The 17,705-nt window shown below is 43.5% G+C and overlaps 2 protein-coding genes and 2 non-coding genes across 4 annotated transcripts in view; 3 read left to right on the plus strand and 1 right to left on the minus strand.

Annotated features, from left to right (window-relative positions):
* The window catches only part of LOC115104092 (voltage-dependent L-type calcium channel subunit beta-1-like), a 34,241-nt gene extending 28,705 nt beyond the window's left edge, over nucleotides 1-5,536 (minus strand). Inside the window, 2 exon segments of the mRNA XM_029625298.2 lie at nucleotides 1,889-1,975; nucleotides 5,244-5,536. Coding sequence (XP_029481158.2) covers nucleotides 1,889-1,975; nucleotides 5,244-5,333 — 177 coding nt within the window. The 5' untranslated portion in view covers nucleotides 5,334-5,536.
* A 7,893-nt stretch (nucleotides 5,537-13,429) lies between these two features.
* Nucleotides 13,430-16,009, plus strand: LOC115104093 (large ribosomal subunit protein eL19-like). The gene is made up of 6 exons (XM_029625305.2): nucleotides 13,430-13,531; nucleotides 14,448-14,554; nucleotides 14,721-14,843; nucleotides 15,012-15,132; nucleotides 15,518-15,628; nucleotides 15,805-16,009. Exons 1-6 carry the CDS (start codon nucleotides 13,527-13,529, stop codon nucleotides 15,929-15,931), a joined length of 594 nt encoding a protein of 197 aa, XP_029481165.1. The 5' UTR covers nucleotides 13,430-13,526; the 3' UTR covers nucleotides 15,932-16,009.
* On the plus strand, nucleotides 14,271-14,350 carry LOC115104437 (small nucleolar RNA SNORD53/SNORD92). The gene has a single exon (XR_003859741.1). It is a non-coding gene; the product is annotated as a small nucleolar RNA SNORD53/SNORD92 (small nucleolar RNA).
* On the plus strand, nucleotides 15,290-15,371 carry LOC115104438 (small nucleolar RNA SNORD53/SNORD92). Its single transcript, XR_003859742.1, has one exon. It is a non-coding gene; the product is annotated as a small nucleolar RNA SNORD53/SNORD92 (small nucleolar RNA).
* Nucleotides 16,010-17,705: the final 1,696 nt, after the last annotated feature.

Here is a 17,705-nt window from a genome sequence, read left to right on the forward strand (position 1 = left end):
GTGATTATGGTCCTTCACTGACTGTGTTGTGTAGGGGGTTAGCTCATCTCATGTCTCTATGGTAGTACAGCTGGAGGCCATTGCCAGACAGTCCACTGTATTGATCACAAAAACCCATCTGAATGTGTGTGTGTGTGTGTGTGTGTGTGTGTGTGTGTGTGTGTGTGTGTGTGTGTGTGTGTGTGTGTGTGTGTGTGTGTGTGTGTGTGTGTGTGTGTGTGTGTGTGTGAGGGAGGGAGAGAGGAGAAAGGAGAGAGAAGAGAAATAGATGGATAGAGAGAGAGAGAGAGAGAGAGAGAGAGAGAGATGTAGAATTGAATCCTCAAATCATCTTCAGTCAGCCCAGACATTGTACCAGCAATGAACAATTCCAAAGAGGCAAGGAGGGGACAAGAGGTGCATCTGATATTCCTCTTGTGTCTTTCACATCCATATTGCCTCTTCTTTCTCAGGTTACAATCACAGCTAGTAATAGTGCTCATTACTACATGCCTGCCACTCCCTGTGTATCTAAAGTACTCTATTCTTGTGTACACACACACTAATCCATCTAACCATCCTCTCCTCCTCTCCATCCCACTGCGCCTGCACACAGAGGGGAGATTCAGTGTGCCGGTTGCTATGGAAACCAGGCAGTGTACGAGCTCCACCGCTGGCTGATTGTGTGACAGTGTGCGTGAGACTAAAGCTTAGAAAGAGGGGGGAAACATAGCCTGCCGATATAGTAAATTATGACATCTAAATGCAGCATTTACCGCAAATTCAGGATGTATACAGGTTGGTATCCATTTGGGAAACACCCACTTTAACGGCCCCTCCTACCGTGCATGTCAGAGCAGACTTACAGAGAGTTAATGAGGAGATGTGCCAGTGAGTAGGGGAGGGGGGGAGGGGTGCCACCGAGGATGAAGTTAGCTAACCTTTAGAATCCACAGGAGGGCTACACTCCCTGTGTTCACTGCCAAGAGAGGGGAGGTTTTTTTGTTTTTTAGAGTGACACCCATAGCGAGCAGGTTAATGTCATCAGACAGGGGCGAAACGTTTCCGGCTCAACTGAGAGAAGTCGAGGAGGAAAAGGGGACGCATAGTGGCATGACACAGGGCCCCTTTAATAAAATGTCATGTCCGCATGATGAGCTGTGATGGAGGTGACACACGTGTGTCACCTTAAACCCCTTCCCCTCTCTCCAGACCCCCGGAAAGGAAGTGCCTCTGTGTGGTACCTTGTGTTCATTTCCTCCATGGGAAAGCTGGAGAATAGCAGGCTTCCATGGGCTCACCCTGACACAGTGTTGATCAATGCACCACGGGGAACCGGGGAGGGCGTGCTGGGGAGGGTCTGAGCCCGACATGAGGACCCGGAACCAGGACATGACAATCAGGAGATTGTAGATCTATCTCCTGGAGTCCCTACGATACACTCTCTCACCCTCTGTCTTGTGCTTATCCAAGCTGCATCAGTCTGCCCAGTCTATTGTTGATTCATAGTGAAAAACGTTGAGTCCTGGGTAGGTGAGGGCATCCACTGGGGAGGACTGCAGAGGCATCAATTGTGATCATGGGAGCAACATAAATGTGGGGCGACAGAGATAGGTCAAGGGGGGAAAAAATAAACAAGACAGCTATTGCACAGCGAAGGAAAGGAAAGGGGGAGGAGTAAGAGAATAGCAACGTGTAATGTAAGTACAACTGCAGAGGGCTTTGACGGCCGCGTGCGAGTGGCCATGCAAACGCTTTTGGGTTACTTACATGAGAAGGCGCTAACAGTGCTGCCGCATGGCGGGCTACTCTCACCTATGAATCTCTTCAACTTATCACTAGAGGAATCAGGCTGTACAATACAAGGTACAGTATAGGCACAGAATAAGGCAAAAAAAAGGGGTCTTACCTGCCGGACAAAGCTGTTGGAGGTGGTGTCAGAGGAGGTGCTTCCATCGGAGCGCTTGAAGCGGCTCTTCCGCTTGGAATACTTTCCCTAGAAGGAAGGAAGATGAGGAGACAAGAAACCAAGTATAGACATTAGGGCAAGCTTCGCAAAGCAAGTCTTAATTAAAAAAAGTACACTTGAACAGAAGTTATTTTCACAAAACATATTTTCTGTTGAGAGAACATTACGAAGCCGCCCAGCGTTGTTCTCGCGGTAAATTCATCTCAAGACCACAAAATTAAATTGTTTATGATACTGGGACTCTGTGATCAGGACAGCTTCAGGGACATAGAAGACGATGACCAGAACAGATGGAGCGCTGCCAGAGATGGGAGTTAAGAGGAGACAATGTGTCCTGATCCTCTCCCAGCACCAGTGTACTCCACCCTCTTAGCTCAGCTTCATGTTCAACCTCCGTTACTTGTCATTATTCATGTAGGTTGGGACCCTGTAATGTGATTGGCTGATCCCTGGAAAATTGCCTATCCGGCTTGGGCAGGGCCCTCCATTGCATTAGAGCCCACCCTGGTCACGTCACCATGGATACGCAGTGCCGGCTAATTGCATTTGTTGGCAATCAGGAAGACTGGTGGGCTCTTGTGTGTACAGATGTGTGTGTACAGATGACTGAGCGGAGGCCACAAGAATAGTAAACAGGAACATACAATACACACACACACACACATACTGTATGGTTGAATATGTGCAGGGTTCAAAAGTAGACACCCACATGGGGCATATTCCTGCATTCAAAAACATTATCAACCTCTCAGAGCCATGTTCTCGTGCATGTACAAAATCATGCTCACATTGAGCACAAACTGTACAGTTTGTCGCCACACACCTGCTCCCAGCAACCCAAGCCAACCACCTCCACCTTCACCCACACACTCACACGCAGGCAAGCATGCATACACGCACGCACACACCTGCACCCACAGCTATGACCAACTTTAACAGACACCCACTTTACTAGAGTTCTAATCAGAATACTCCTCAGTGTGAGCTACGGACCAGCTGTTAGAGAGTTCGAGTCAAGCTCTAGGTCCGGTCCAGCTGTCGTCCAGCTCCCCCTCTCATCATCACTGAGCCGGGGCACCGTAGTCCCCAGAGGTATGGCTCTGCCTGTGCTTTAAACAACCTTTGGGGAGAGTCTGGCTACAGTAAAGGCCAGGGAAATGCCATACCGGGAAAGTAGGGAGGGGAGGTTTCCTGTTGGTAAACAACCTTCAGGGCTAAGTGACTAATTAGAGGGGGGTGTGACGCGAGCGCTGCTCTGTTAGACAGGAACTGTAAACTGGGGAGGGATGGGAGGACCAGCCTGTGGTGTGTCGCCGTCTTCCAGCTTTAACAGAGCACAGTCGAATATTCTCCAGGCAATCGTACAGCAACAGCCGGTGCTGCACGCAGAAGAACAAACACAATCTATAATCTGAGTTATCGTTTACCAGGCTTGATTTGGATCAGTTCAGGATTCTCCGGCTGCCTGCTCATATATTTCCATCTCTGTTTGGGTCGGTTGTTGCCATTCAGTGTTGCTGGGGGCTTTCCTCCAGGAGGTTACAAATGGCACCATTTTCTCTATATAGTGCACTTCTTTTGACCAGGACCCACAGGGCTTTAGTCAACATAGGTACACTATGTAGGGAATACGGCGCCATTTGGGACGCATCCTCTAAGCGCGGTCCCCCGGTCGTCACTCCACCGCCGAGTTATAAATATGCCGGCGTAACCCGCCCGCAGGTACGTGTGAACTTTATATCTAATTGATCCAAGTGCCACGCACAAACCCTTCCCCGCCACAGGACACAAGGAGGGGGGGGGGTCCATCTGTCTCTCAGCACAGCGCCAACACGCAAGGGATAGAAATCTGACAGCTAAAAGAAACCGTCAGAGAGAGTGATGGAGAGATAGAAAGAATGATGGGGAAGGGAGAGAGAGATGGAGAGAGAAAGAGTGGGAGAGTGAGGCGTGCAGGAAGCACACTTGGCATGGCATGAGGTGTTTGGGTTGTAATACAGCCTGTGTTGTTTTTCTGTGTTGTTTTTCTGTGACGTCCTGGCTTCCGTGGAGAGACAATGATGGAGCTTAGCGTGGGCGGGTTTGTTCTGGTCATTCTCCTATTTACTTCTCTTCACTCAATTGTACGTCCAATCGTGCCCATGTAACCAGTGATATCATATACTGTAACTTCCTGGGTGCCATTTGTAGCTACAGAAAAAGTTACATTCTGAACATTCAGAGTTCTAAAAGAACAACAGCCAATATGCTGTTTTTTTTGGAGGGCAGAATAGGCGTGGCTATAAGGGAGGGCATTTTAACACATGATATGATACTTATGTGTGATCTTATTCCATTAAATGTGTCTGCCAAGGGGAGTATGCCATTCATCCCCTATCATTTCAGAAAAAGTTTGTTAGCGATCCTCATCATTAATCCGCATCACTTTGATGCCATGACAGTTCCTGTCAGCAAAGGAATAACAGTGCAATAGGCTACGTATGAGTATAAAGCCATTTAAACAGAATTTGGTGTCCTTACTCCTGTAAAACGGATGAGAGAAGAAAATTGTGTCCACTGTCCACACAGGCCATTAATACGTGGGCGTGGCTTGCATCCCTATGGGGACTTCATCCATCTAGTAACATGTGGCACATTGCGCTAATTGCAGAAAAGATATCAGAGTTTGTTACTCAAACATCATTTAGCATTAGCCCGCAATAATAGGCAGGCAGCTTTGTGGAATGACTGCATTTGATTTACTACACAATGAAAGCGAACCATCAAATGGTCAAACCAAAAATTGTCATGTCATACAACACATAAATTGTAATTTTTTAAAATATATGAAAAAAAATGTCATAGCCAATCATTCCTGTGGTTTTATTTGGAAGTGAAACAGCAGCAGCTGGTAACGAGAAACAGAAGAAGGAAATCCATCCAAAGGGACACACAGCAGCCACAGTTAATTACCATATTAGTGGCCCTCTGTGACCAAACCAATGCTTTTACTATAATAGATGAAGAATACATGCATTACTTGGTTATTACCCTGGTTATTAGGCCTACTGATACAGTTCACATAACGTTTTTAGTTTTTTTTGCTCTGGGAATTATAGCCTACTCCACGAAATCTTATCCGCAGCTGGTTTAAAATCGTTCACCTGCTTTCCTGCTTGTATCGTTCCTGCTATGACAAGTGAAACTGTGGACTGTCAAAATGTCTAAACAAAAGCTTCAGCAACAGGCGGACTGGCTCATCAAACCTACGATGAGATTTCACGGGTGGAATTAAGTTGTAGCCTATACTGCTTACCTGTGTGTGAGGATGTTGATCAAACATGTCCATTTGGATCTCCTGGGTTGAGGTCGAAGGCGTCCTGGACATACTACCTTTCTGTACCATTGATTTACTTTTTCAATTCTATTTCCTAATTCATATATTTATGATGTTATCGCTATAGTCATTGTCAACGAAGAGAATTTACTTGCCGTTGTTTCCCAGAGGGTGCTTCCCGAGTGTAAGTACAAAAGCAACAGCTGCGTCGTCTACAGCCGCCGAGCTCACCACCCTCCGTTTATTCGCACAGACAATTCGGACGGTGCGCTCCACTCGAGATTCCAGATGCGAACGGAAGAGGCCCACGCCCCATTGACCAGGCCCCACCCTCATCACTGATCAATCAATGAGAGACCATCACGGAAGGGATGTCTTGTGGTTGGGTAATGGGTAAGGTAATTAGGCTAGGTTGCAACCTGATCGAAGCACAGATGATATCCACATTTTTAGATGCTCGACTCTTTCCATGTGTCGCTGTAGGCACTTGTTGGCAAGTGGTACATCAACGAAATTGTATCTGTCCCATCGCTCATTTCATCTCCATACAGAGAAACATGAAAAGCATCAATATAGTCCTGATGATGATAATTATACTGTACATTTATTCCAATTGTACGCAGATAAGGTAACATTACATTCAAATCATGAGACATTAGAATCAATTGTAGATTCCATTTTAGTTTCCCCATATGTTCCCTTTCAGCACGTTAGTCTCCTGAGCACTACATTGTTATAATGATCATAAATACAGTACCAGTCAAAAGTTTGGACACACCTACTCATTCCAGGGTTTTTCTTTATTTGTACTATTTTCTACAATGTAGAATAATAGTGAAGACATCAAAACTATGAAATAACACATATGGAATCATGTAGTAACCAAAAAAGTGTTAAATAAATCAAAAATATATTTTATATTTGAGATTCTTCAAAGTTTCCACCCTTTGCTTTGATGACAGCTTTGCACACTCTTGGCTTTCTCTCTACCAGCTTCACCTGGCATGCTTTTCCAACAGTCTTGAAGGTACTGTGGCCAGCTAGGTTAATCTAGAACTTCTTACTATGTTCTTAATGAATCTGACCACCATCCTTTTTGTGTATTTATCAACTTCACTTCAGTATATATTACATTTTTACAAATACATTTTCCCATTAATACATCTTTAAAAGCTTAATGAAAATGTCCCTTTTTTAAATAAAAAATAGCAGTAGCAAGACCGAATATAAAAATAAAATAGAGAGGGGGAAATCCTGTCTGAATAAGTAGTCTTCTTCAATATGTCCTCATTGGGGAGCTTCATGAATCTAAAACACACACAGGTATGTATTGACTGTAGATTGGTTTTCGTCCACTTCTTCTGTCCAGTGTAAAGTATTTATGTGAGGTCCTCATGCAAGGAATGTCCCTTTATCAGTGCAGTTCTGTGGTGTGTGTGTCCTGAGTGGAAGTGTGTACATGTAGGTTATGTGCTTTTATAAACTGGATGGTTCGAGCCTTGAATGCTGATTGGCTGAAAGCCGTGGTATATGAGACCATATAGCACGGGAATGACAAAACATTTATTTTTACTGTTCTAATTACGTTTGTAACCAGTTTATAATAACAATAAGGCACCTCGGGGGTTTGTGGTATATGGCCAATATACCACGGCTATGGGGTGTATCGAGGTACTCCACGTTGCATTGTGTGTAAGAACAGTCCTTAACCAGATGACACTGCAGGTGTTAAAGTCATACAGTTATTTTGTGGTCAAGCAAATTACTCCAATAACCCATTTGGCATGCCTTCTCATCAAGAAGAGAGATGTCAGTTGCATTCTATGCTGTTGGGTAGCCTGAATGGCTTGGAGGGCGTTTATGTTTAGGGCCCAAAAAATGGTCAAAGACTCCAACCACCCTAGTCATAGACTGTTCTCTCTGCTACCGCACGGCAAGCAGTACCAGAGCGCAAAGTCTAGGTCCAAGAGGCTTCTAAACAGCTTCTATCCCTAAACCATAAGACTCCTGAACATTGCCCCCCCCCCCCCCCCCCCCCCCCCGTATCGGTGCTCATCGGCCATTGGATATAAACATTACACAACAAGTTGGAAATCGCAAATTCAACAATGAGTGGTTTGGAAGGAATCAGTGACAGTAGCTAACTGCAAGTATTAAAAAGCAATCACTAGCCTGCTATTCAGTGGAGTGGCTGTGTGGTCCCAAATCTGGGATTAAGTTTAATTTCCAAGTTTCCAAGTTTAAAATGATAAACATTCGACATTGGCCATGCTGTCAATGAAGCATGATTTGTGCCGCACTCAAAACAACTGTTAACTTGGAACTGCGAAAAAAGTGACTTCAGTGAGTTCAAGGCAACTGGGAAATTGGGAATATCCTGTGGCGGACTGCAATAGCATCGAATAGTCCCCGTGATATGCAACTGTTCAGGGAAGTCAGGAACCAATACACGCAGTCAGTCAGGAAAGCTAAGGCCAGCTTCTTCAGGCAGAAGTTTGCATCCTGTAGCTCCAACTCCAAAAAGTTCTGGGACACTGTGAAGTCCATGGAGAACAAGAGCACCTCCTCCCAGCTGCCCACTGCACTGAGGCTAGGTAACACGGTCTCCACCGATAAATCCATGATTATCGAAAACTTCAATAAGCATTTCTCAACGGCTGGCCAAGCCTTCCGCCTGGCTACTCCAACCTCGGCCAACAGCTCCGCCCCCCCCCCGCAGCTCCTCGCCCAAGCCTCTCCAGGTTCTCCTTTACCCAAATCCAGATAGCAGATGTTCTGAAAGAGCTGCAAAACCTGGACCCGTACAAATCAGCAGGGCTTGACAATCTGGACCCTCTATTTCTGAAACTATCCACCGCCATTGTCGCAAACCCTATTACCAGCCTGTTCAACCTCTCTTTCATATCGTCTGAGATCCCCAAGGATTGGAAAGCTGCCGCAGTCATCCCCCTCTTCAAAGGGGGAGACACCCTGGACCCAAACTGTTATAGACCTATATCCATCCTGCCCTGCCTATCTAAGGTCTTCGAAAGCCAAGTCAACAAACAGGTCACTGACCATCTCGAATCCCACCGTACCTTCTCCGCTGTGCAATCTGGTTTCCGAGCCGGTCACGGGTGCACCTCAGCCACACTCAAGGTACTAAACGATATCATAACCGCCATCGATAAAAGACAGTACTGTGCAGCCGTCTTCATCGACCTCGCCAAGGCTTTCGACTCTGTCAATCACCATATTCTTATCGGCAGACTCAGTAGCCTCGGTTTTTCGGATGACTACCTTGCCTGGTTCACCAATTACTTTGCAGACAGAGTTCAGTGTGTCAAATCGGAGGGCATGCTGTCCGGTCCTCTGGCAGTCTCTATGGGGGTGCCACAGGGTTCAATTCTCGGGCCGACTCTTTTCTCTGTATATATCAATGATGTTGCTCTTGCTGCGGGCGATTCCCTGATCCACCTCTACGCAGACGACACCATTCTATATACTTTCGGCCCGTCATTGGACACTGTGCTATCTAACCTCCAAACGAGCTTCAATGCCATACAGCACTCCTTCCGTGGCCTCCAACTGCTCTTAAACGCTAGTAAAACCAAATGCATGCTTTTCAACCGATCGCTGCCTGCACCCGCATGCCCGACTAGCATCATCAACCTGGATGGTTCCGACCTTGAATATGTGGACATCTATAAGTACCTAGGTGTCTGGCTAGACTGCAAACTCTCCTTCCAGACTCATATCAAACATCTCCAATCGAAAATCAAATCAAGAGTCGGCTTTCTATTCCGCAACAAAGCCTCCTTCACTGACGCCGCCAAGCTTACCCTAGTAAAACTGACTATCCTACCGATCCTCGACTTCGGCGATGTCATCTACAAAATTGCTTCCAACACTCTACTCAGCAAACTGGATGCAGTTTATCACAGTGCCATCCGTTTTGTCACTAAAGCACCTTATACCACCCACCACTGCGACCTGTATGCTCTAGTCGGCAGGCCCTCGCTACATATTCGTCGCCAGACCCACTGGCTCCAGGTCATCTACAAGTCCATGCTAGGTAAAGCTCCGCCTTATCTCAGTTCACTGTTTACGATGGCAACACCCATCCGTAGCACGCGCTCCAGCAGGTGTATCTCACTGATCATCCCTAAAGCCAACACCTCATTTGGCCGCCTTTCGTTCCAGTACTCTGCTGCCTGTGACTGGAACGAACTGCAAAAATCGCTGAAGTTGGAGACTTTTATCTCCCTCACCAACTTCAAACATCAGCTATCTGAGCAGCTAACCGATCGCTGCAGCTGTACATAGTCTATTGGTAAATAGCCCACCCATTTTCACCTACCTCATTCCCATACTGTTTTTATACTGTTTTTTATTTATTTACTTTTCTGCTCTTTTGCACACCAATATCTCTACCTGTACATGACCATCTGATCATTTATCACTCCAGTGTTAATCTGCAAAATTGTAATTATTCGCCTACCTCCTCATGCCTTTTGCACACATTGTATATAGACTGCCCCTTTTTTTCTACTGTGTTATTGACTTGTTAATTGTTTACTCCATGTGTAACTCTGTGTTGTCTGTTCACACTGCTATGCTTTATCTTGGCCAGGTCACAGTTGCAAATGAGAACTTGTTCTCAACTAGCCTACCTGGTTAAATAAAGGTGAAATAAAAAAATAAAAAATAAAAATAAACAAGTTCCGACTGGGAAAATATGTTTTGAACGGTCATCCAACTCAGAATTGTAAATCCGGCCTCTTTCTAGAGCTACGACCTGAAGATCAATGACGTCATCATGATTCAACCTGTTTTTTTCCGAGTTCCCAGTTGTTTTGAAATCACCATAAATCCAGAGAATGCCAGACTTTGATGACAAAATTTGTCCACAGAGGACTGCCGCGCCACCTTCCTGATCAAGTGAGCACAGCACAACAAGGTGAGTCCAACAATGTATTGTATGCTGCTGCATAAAGGATGTAATATGCCGGGAGATATGTATACTATAGCTAAGAAAGTAATACTAAGTGTATGTTGTGTAGTAAGATGTTAGTAGCCCATGTGCCTCACCCTATTAATTTGGTCTATTTAGCCCTCTTACTTTCACCTGGTTAACAGATGTTAACGCGAGTGTAGCGAAATGCAGTAATATCTAACAAGTAATCAATTCCACAACAACTACCTTATACACACAAATGTGTAGCAATCTAAGAAATAATACATTGTTTCCTAAGTACTCGAAGCGAGGCGACCATCTCTGTCAGCGCCATCAGCAGGTCTGGTGTTGTGTTTTGGAGTGGCTTTGCTGGTATGCATCCACTTAAAAAAAAAAAAAATTGCCCCACCAAAATGTACATGCTAAAATTGTCACTGCATGTGACAAATATAATTCGATTTGATTTAATGAATTAAGATTTGTTATTGAAGGGTTTCTGTAGCTGGTATATTGCCTGTTATTGGTGATCGATATCCCCAACTAGTGGTCTCTTTAGCTCCATACTCTATTAAAATCCTGTGTTGTTTATTCAGAGGAAATGTTCACATGGTAAATGTAAAAGCAATAATTGATGATATTGATATTTCTCAGTCCGCATTTGTACATTTTGTATATAATCTAGATTATGCATTCTGTTGTACTAGGTACTGATTTATTGATTTTCTGATGTACTGCCTTGCTTGATCATATGCAATTATCCTTGAAATAGAAGCCAGGTGTGCGTGCTGCTGATGATTTACACTGAGGATGGCCTGAGGACGAAACGTTTGTGTTTTGTTTTCACATTCCATTCTTGATTTTTGTTGGGCACCGTGATGTTCTAATAAAAATCTTTATTTTGCTTTCAAGCCTCAATTTAGGATGTATTACTTTTCTCGACAGTGTGAGGGTGTACACCTCTTTCAGTTCAGAGATTGCTACATTACGGAGAAATAATTTATGGGTGCTCTCGAGTGGCTAGATGTTCCTTACCATCCGGCCATCAAATGTGCCACCAATGCTCCTAATAGGACACATCACTGAACTCTATACTCCACTGTAAACTGGTCATCTCTGTATACCCGTCGCAAGCCCCACTGGTTGATGCTTATTTATAAAACCCTCTAAGGCCTCACTCCCCCCTATCTGAGATATCTACTGCAGCCCTCATCCTCCACATAAAACACCCGTTCTGCCAGTCACATTCTGTTAAAGGTCACCCAAAGCACACACATCCCTGGGTCGCTCCTCTTTTCAGTTCGCTGCAGCTAGCGACTGGAACGAGCTGCAACAAACACTCAAACTGGACAGTTTTATCTCAATCTCTTCATTCAAAGACTCAATAATGGACACTCTTACTGACAGTTGTGGATGCTTTGCGTGATGTATTGTTGTCTCTACCTTCTTGTCCTTTGTGCTGTTTTCTGTGCCCAATAATGTTTGTACTATGTTTTGTGCTGTTACCATGCTGTGTTATGTGTTTCTGGCTTGCTATGTTGTCTTAGGTCTCTCTTTATTTTTTATTATTTTTTATTTCACCTTAACCTACCTAACCAGGTAGGTTAGTTGAGAACAAGTTCTCATTTGAAACTGCGACCTGGCCAAGATAAAGCATAGCAATTCGACACATACAACAACACAGAGTTACACATGGAATAAACAAAACATTGTCAATAATACAGTAGAAAAAATAAAACAAAAAGTCTATATACAGTGAGTGCAAATGAGGTAAGATAAGGGAGTTAAGGCAATAAATAGGCCATGGTGGCGAAGTAATTCCAACATAGCAATTAAACACTGGAATGGTAGATGTGCAGAAGATGAATGTGCGAGTAGAGATACTGGGGTGCAAAGGAGCAAGATAAATAAATAAATACAGTATGGGGATGAGGTAGATAGATGGGCTGTTTACATATGGGCTATGTACAGGTGCAGTGATCTGTGAGCTGCTCTGAGAGCTGGTGCTTAAAGCTAGTGAGGGAGATATGAGTCTCCAGCTTCAGTGATTTTTGCAGTTCATTCCAATCATTGGCAGCAGAGAACTGGAAGGAAAGGCGAACAAAGTAGGAATTGGCTTTGGGGGTGACCAGTGAGATATACCTGCTGGAGCTCGTGCTATGAGTGGGTGCTGCTATGGTGACCAGTGAGCTGAGATAAGGCGGGGCTTTACCTAGCAGAGACTTGTCGCCAAACCCTCTGGCTACAGGTTATCTAAGAGTATGAAGGGAGGTCCAACCAACGAGAGCGTACAGGTCACAGTGGTGGGTAGTGTATGGGGCTTTGGTGACAAAACGGATGGCACTGTGATAGACTGCATCCAATTGGTTGAGTAGAGTGTTGGAGGCCATTTTATAGATGACATCGCCGAAGTCGAAGATTTATGTAGTGTTGTCTCTCTTGTCGTGACGTGTGTTTTGTTGGCCTTCATTGTAAATATACATTTGTTCTTAACTAACTTGCCTAGTTAGTTAAATAGAGGAAATCACGCAATGCATGTCACACAAACTTGTCTTCAACTTTAGGGTCTCCTTCAAAGTTGTGGAAAAAGTATTCCATTGTAAAAGTCAGCTAGTAAAATACTACTTGAGTAAAAGTCTAAAAGTATCTTGTTTAAATGTACAGTGATGGGACAATTACTCAATTGCCATACTTTAGTAAAAGTATATGCTAAACATCAGATCTTTTCACATATGTTTTTCAGATGTGATCTGATCGGTCAAAAGACCAAAAATATTGTAATTAAACAAGCTGTGAGCAGGTCTTGAACCCCCGACCTTCGAGCCCGAGCTCCGGCGCGCTATCGACTGTGCCGTAAAAGTATGTTCGTGCGGCAGAGTCGATTTCCGCGCATATAAACCCAGGGTCCTTACAATATAATTATTGGGCTACTTGTCTAAACTTTCCGTCTGTCAGTGTCAGTCAGCTGTCTTTGGCTTCAACATTGCTCTCTTGTGGTGGAGTAGTGAGTTGCATTTTGTATGATTTCACCCACAATGCCGTGCGAAATCTCTCCCCACCGTTGGAATATACTATTATTCCCAGATAAGGGGAGAACATACTTTCTAAACACTTTATCTTATGATTTCAGACAATATCGCTCTCTCTAACTTTTTTTTTTACACCAATTAGTATTTTAATACGAACTCTTCACATGAAAAAAACATGATTTGTATTTCGTTTATTTCACAAAATAACTGGTGTATATCTAATTTTGGATTCTCCTGTAGTTTTAATGGTAGTGCCCTGTCCGTCTCGCAACCCTTCCTTTTTCTATCGCAATAGCAGCCATGAGGTAAGCATACATACTTTGTGCGAGTCTAAATTCTCATATATTAAATAAAATACGAATGTATTGCCCATTAAACGTTTACTACGGTTCCCCTAAAGTTTACACGACACTACCGTTTAAGTCCCTTGACATATTTTATTTTGGAAAAACGACATTTCATGTGTAAATGTGCCGCACGATGTACCAAGCCAGGGATGCCATGTTGTCAACCAATAATTCTGAGGCGAGAAATTCAGGCCTAACGTTAAACAAATGCGAGTTAAACATCTGTAACATAGCTGAATAGATTATGATCGTTAAAAAAAAATCGGATTCCCTTATTGTTAGTATCAACAATATATATGTTCCATATCTGAAAGTTGCCATTGGTAGCGTAGCTAGCAAACTTTAGCCTGTCTATCAAATTTGGTGTACCACATTTTGTTAGTATTGGCCATCTATAGTAGTAATGTTAGCTACCTACACCTACCTGGACACTGGTCTCACGATTTTGACTAATATTCCCCGTTTATATTAGCAAACGGGTTATTTGTGTCTTGTAAAATTAATTGTCAAACATGTCACTTTCTAAGAACAGAAACATAGTGGATGATATTTAGCTACACTACTAGTTAGATAACGTTACTATCCTAACGTCGAGTAACGTTAGCCCAGTTGCAACCAATGTAACGTTAATCATCAGCATCGAACTAACTTAGCAATAATAGCTAACAATCAACCCGGAGTTGTATTGGATAAATGGTTAATATGATGATTCTGAGAATGGTTTCGCAAACGATGCTGAACTGTGTGATGTCACGTTTCTCTTGGCTATCTGATTAACCCATGGTCACACTACACACATTTAAGTTATTGTTGGCGACACACAGTTATGCCTTTAAAGTGTAATGCGTTAGCTAACTCTTCATCTCTAACCCAGCATGCTCAGGCTTCAAAAGAGGCTTGCCTCCAGCGTCCTGCGCTGTGGCAAGAAGAAGGTATGGCTGGACCCCAACGAGACCAATGAGATTGCTAACGCCAACTCCCGTAAGGATTCAGCCAATCTGTTTTTTACCACGTTATTTTGGTATTGTGTGATGTAGGTAATGTAGCCGGTGCATAATCTACACAGTAGGTGACTGATTATTGATTTGTTGCTGTAAATTCATCTGCCTTGTCTAACCAATATTTTCTGCCCCCCCCCCTCTCTCAGGCCAGCAGATCCGTAAACTGGTAAAGGATGGTCTTATCATCCGCAAGCCTGTCACGGTGCACTCTCGCGCCCGCTGCCGCAAGAACACGCTGGCACGTCGCAAGGGAAGGCACACAGGAATTGGTGAGTGAATGCTGTCCTACGTCTCATAGTTATATCGACTAGTGATGGCGAAACCCAATCAGGTAGTCATTTTATTTACATGACTGGTTTTGTACTGAAAACAGGATACTTAATTTTGGGGTATAGTATTAATATCTCAGGCCTAACACCCTGCCCTCACCCTACCAGGTAAGAGAAAGGGTACAGCCAATGCCCGTATGCCAGAGAAGCTGTCCTGGATGCGTCGCATGAGAATCCTGCGCCGTCTTCTCCGTCGCTACAGGGAGTCCCATAAGATTGACAGGCACATGTAAGTTCTCCACATCCACCCTAAAGATTCACAAGGCAACTCCTATTGGGTCCATTTCAAGGATGTCTGTTACACATTGATTATATTGAACTAACTACTAGCCTAGGCTAAACTAGCTAGTTATAATGGCTAACAAACAACCCAGGGTTATATTGGTAAAAAATGATGATTCCCTGAGAATGGTTTCGCAAACTTTGCTGAAATTTGTGATGTTATGTTTCTCTTGGCTATCTGATTAACCCCTGTTCAAATTCCTATTTGATTTAGGAAGGAAATTCAAATGTAGCTCATGGGTTGCTAAATTCTTTTGTATTTATTGAATTGTTTAAAGCATGTACTGTAGATTGATTTGCTATTCTTGTTTTGCCCCCTTTCCTTCCCGCAGGTACCACAGCCTCTACCTTAAGGTGAAGGGTAACGTGTTCAAGAACAAGCGTATCCTCATGGAGCACATCCACAAGCTGAAGGCAGACAAGGCCCGCAAGAAGCTTCTGTGGTACGTCTAAAACCAACTCCCATCTTCCTTAGACTTTTCTATGCCGCAATGTTTTGTAGAGTGGAGAAGGAACTGGGCTGATGAGCACTTAAAAGCAGATATTTATATGGGAATGTTTGTAGCTGGTAAGATGTACATTCGGGTTCAGCATTATTTTACCACTTTTCTCTCTGCAGTGACCAGGCTGAGGCCCGTCGTTCCAAGACAAAGGAGGCCCGTAAGCGCAGAGAGGAGCGCCTGGCAGCAAAGAAAGAGGAGATCATCAAGACCCTGTCAAAGGAGGAGGAGACCACCAAGAAGTAAACATATTCTTGTCCCTGACATGCACCTGCTGTACCTCGCTCTGTCGAGTGCTGACAATAAAGTGTATGAAAGACACAACCCGGTCTCCTGAGTCCACTCTTACTCGATCACACCTGTAATGTACACTAACTGACATGGTTTCATGGGTTTAACTGCCCACACAATTGATAAGTGGCATTGGGTTACTTCTATTTACAAGGATACACTATGACTTTGTGTGATTGATCTTACTGTATTTTTCCTCAGTCCAGGTGTTTTCAAAAAGCTTGTAGGAAATTGATAGAACAAAGCCATTCGATGCAAAGTATTGTGCCCTTATTTTTTTTAACCTTACATTTGCCACATGATGAGCTAAGAATCTTATTTTATTGATAAGTGTAACTTTTGAAACTACATTGTTGGGCAATGAAGACATTTTGTAAAATTGTCAGATGTCAAGGTGTTTGAGAATGTGATTAAGGTTGATGATTTGGATACGTGGGCTATTGCCATCTAGTGGTTGTATGTGATTCCTTATTGTCCTGTGACTTTCCCTACCCCTTTTTCAGCTGGACATCAGCTGATTTCCAAACCATTAGTGGAATTGTTTATTTGATTAAATTATCAAACATTTGCAAGTACAAAATGAAAAGCTTTACAATTTGTGCACTTGAAATCCTTTTAGTGGATTAAGTGCGCTAATTCTGGAGGCAGTAAGCCATTACAAGGTACAAATCTGTCGTTCTGTCCCTGAACAAGGCAGTTAACCCACTGTTCCTTGGCCGTCATTGAAAATAAGAATTTATTAACTGACTTGCCTAGTTAAATAAAGGTAAAATAAATAAATGACATCAGCCCTGGTATGCCTACCTGTTGGACAAAATGGCTCCTGTAGAATCATTGCTATGTTCTGGCAAATCTGCTAGTTGAAAATCAGGTAGGCTAGTTGAGAACAAGTTCTCATTTGCAACTGCGACCTGGCCAAGATAAAGCGTAGTAATTCGACACATACAACAACACAGTTACACATGGAATATACAAAACATACAGTCAATAATACAGTGATTGCAAATGAGGTAACTTAAGGAAATAAATAGGCCATGGTGGCGAAGTAATTACAATATAGCAATTAAACACTGGAATGGTAGATCGGCAGAAGATGAATGTGCAGGTAGAGATACTGGGGTGCAAAGGAGTAAAATAAATACCAGTATGGGGATGAGGTAGGTAGATAGATGGGCTATGTACAGGTGCAGTGATCTCTAAGCTGCTCTGACAGCTGTTGCTTAAAGCTAGTGAGGGAGATGAGGCTTCAGAGATTTTTGCAATTTGTTCCAGTCATGGGCAGCAGAGAACTGGAAGGAAAGGCAACCAAAGGAGGAATTGGCTTTGGGGGTGTGGTCACTGTGGCACCCACAGCACTGATTAGCATAATATGCTTATCAGTCTGGCAACTTTTCTATGCTATTTGAGAATGGTGCCCATAACATTTTTATTTAAGGGAAGGGACAAAGGCAGTGGATCATGGAGGCAATATTCAAATGGCCATTTTCATTTTGGATGAAAATCCAAATGGGCCAGAGACCTTTTATGCTGGTTTACATGGGCAATTATATTTTAAAGGTCAGTCTGACACTAAGCAATTTTACATTTGAGTCCTTTAGCAGATGCTCATTTGCAGAGGGACTTAGTCCATATGTCATGCGTGCTTATGGTTCAATTGAGTCCTTTTCCCTCGTGCTTTATTTTGAATTGATTTACTTAAGTGCTTTAATATTGTGTGTTGGGTTTTGGT

Source organism: Oncorhynchus nerka, linkage group LG21 (assembly GCF_034236695.1).
Source record: "Oncorhynchus nerka isolate Pitt River linkage group LG21, Oner_Uvic_2.0, whole genome shotgun sequence".
Lineage (NCBI taxonomy): Eukaryota > Metazoa > Chordata > Actinopteri > Salmoniformes > Salmonidae > Oncorhynchus > Oncorhynchus nerka.